The 2,216-nt window shown below is 38.6% G+C and overlaps 1 protein-coding gene across 1 annotated transcript; it reads right to left on the bottom strand.

Annotated features, from left to right (window-relative positions):
- Nucleotides 1–10: 10 nt before the first annotated feature.
- On the bottom strand, nucleotides 11–1,573 carry EMWEY_00040300 (hypothetical protein; the record flags this gene model as incomplete). The annotated part of the gene is made up of 3 exons (XM_013478760.1): nucleotides 11–29; nucleotides 233–251; nucleotides 1,183–1,573. 3 exons carry the CDS (start codon nucleotides 1,571–1,573, stop codon nucleotides 11–13), a joined length of 429 nt encoding a protein of 142 aa, XP_013334214.1.
- Nucleotides 1,574–2,216: the final 643 nt, after the last annotated feature.

Genomic DNA, 2,216 nt, shown 5'->3' on the forward strand with positions numbered 1-2,216 from the left:
ATATAATTCATTATTTCATAACGAGGCACCTGAGAAAAAAAAAAAAAAAAAACCCTAAACCCTAAACCCTAAACCCTAAACCCTAAACCCTAAACCCTAAACCCTCATAAACCCTCATAAACCCTAAAATAACCCTAAACCCTTGTAAACCCTAATAAACCCTTGTAAACCCTAATTTAGTATAATAAACCATAGGGAGGCGTAATCAGAAAACATAAAGCTAAACCCTAACCTTATAACACAACAAGATCCTGTAATAAGTTCCAAACCCTAAACCCTAAACCCTAAACCCTAATTTAGCTTACCGCCGTGATAGGTAACCATTGATGTGCAGAGACGGAGATATTCCTAAATGTTGGATCCTTTAATATATCTAAACTATCCACCACTAATGATCTATAAACAAATAACAAAAAGAGCAAATAAGGGTTTAGGGTTTAGGGTTTAGGGTTTACTAGGGTTTAGGGTTTACGAAGGATATATATGGATATGCAGATATATACAACACAGACCTTATAATACCAACCATCTAGGGTTTAGGGTTTATTAGGGTTTAGGAGATTAAGAGTACATCTGTATATCCAATTAGCACAAAGTTCCCTTTAGGGTTTATTAGGGTTTAGGGTTTAGGGTTTAGGGTTTAGGGTTTACCTAACGTTGAATACTTCGCATGTCCTAGCTAAACCCCCTAAATTAGGTAATTTATTAACTAAGGAGGCAATAACAATTAATTGTCCCCTAGGGGGAGGAGAAGAAGAAGAAGAAAAAGAAGAAGAAAAAGGAGATAAAAAAGAGACAGGGGAGATAGAAGAAGAGACAGTTGTCTCCTTTAATGAAGAAACACTTGATGGTAGCTGCATGCAATAAATAACACAACAAATAAATAAACATATTTCTTATTAATTTATTAGGGTTAATTAGGGTTAATTAGGGTTAATTAGGGTTAATTAGGGTTTATTAGGGTTTATTAGGGTTTATTAGGGTTTATTAGGGTTTAGGGTTTAGGGTTTACATATTTTCTTTGACAAGGTCCTGGTCCATGATCATCATAATGAATATATTTTTGTGTATTTATTTCTTCTTGTTGTATCCCTTCTTCTTGCTGCTGTTGTTGCTGCTGTTGTTGCTGCTGTTGTTGCTGCTGTTGTTGCTGCTGTTGTTGCTGCTGTATATCCCCCCTACCTTCTCCACCGCTACCACCATCACCATCAGCAGCACCATCAGCAGCACCATCAGCAGCACCATCAGCAGCAGCAGTAGCAGCAGCACCATCACCATCAGCAGCAGCAGCAGCAGCAGCAGCAGCAGCAGCAGCAGGAGGAGTATGTAGATAATTATGCCATAATATAGCCATTTGTTGTTGAACAATTTCTTTTAATAAAATTGTAAATGACCAACAAGGACGTAAATCATAATCACACATTACTGCTGCTCCTGCTGCTGCTGCTGCTGCTGCTGCTCCTGCTGCTCCTGCTGCTGCTGCTCCTGCTCCTGCTCCTGCTCCTGCTGCTGCAGCTGATGCTGCTGCAGCACACGATCCCGATCCAGGTAACCCCACTATTCCTTGACCCATTAGTGTTGCCTCTGTATACAATATAACAACATATACAAAGGTAAGAGCATTAATGCACTAGCTAGCTAGCTAGCTAGCTAGCTAGCTAGCTAGCTAGCTACCTAGATAGGTAGCTAACTAGATAGGTAGGTAACTAGCTAGTTAGGTAGCTAGCTAGCTGGCTGGATAACCAAGTATTAAGCTAGCTAACGGATTAGCTAGCTAACTAGGTATCCGCATAAGCGAGGTAGCTAGCTAGCTAGCTAGCTAGCTAGCTAGCCACGTAGCTAGGCACCGACCTTATTAGCTAGCTTATTAGCTAGCTATATAGCTAGCTAACTAGCTACCTATATATCTAGCTAGCTATGTAGGCTAGCTAGCTACCCAGCTGGTTAGCTAGCTAGGTAACTAGGTAATAAATAAGTAAATAACTTACGATATTGTTGGGGTGTCTGCTGAATAATACCATTAGGAGGTAAAAGGGAAAGAAAATTGAATAAAAAAGGAGAAAAAAAAAGAAAAATATTTTTTATTTTTTTTATCATTAATTTACATTCTTTTGCATTTATTAATATATTATTTATTAATAATAATGTATTATCTATATTCTTTTTTTTTTTTTCCTTCCTCCTCCTGCTGCTGCTGCTGCTGCTGTTGCTGCTGC

Source organism: Eimeria maxima, genomic scaffold (assembly GCF_000499605.1).
Source record: "Eimeria maxima Weybridge genomic scaffold, Emw_scaff659, whole genome shotgun sequence".
In the NCBI taxonomy this organism is placed as follows: Eukaryota; Apicomplexa; class Conoidasida; order Eucoccidiorida; family Eimeriidae; genus Eimeria; species Eimeria maxima.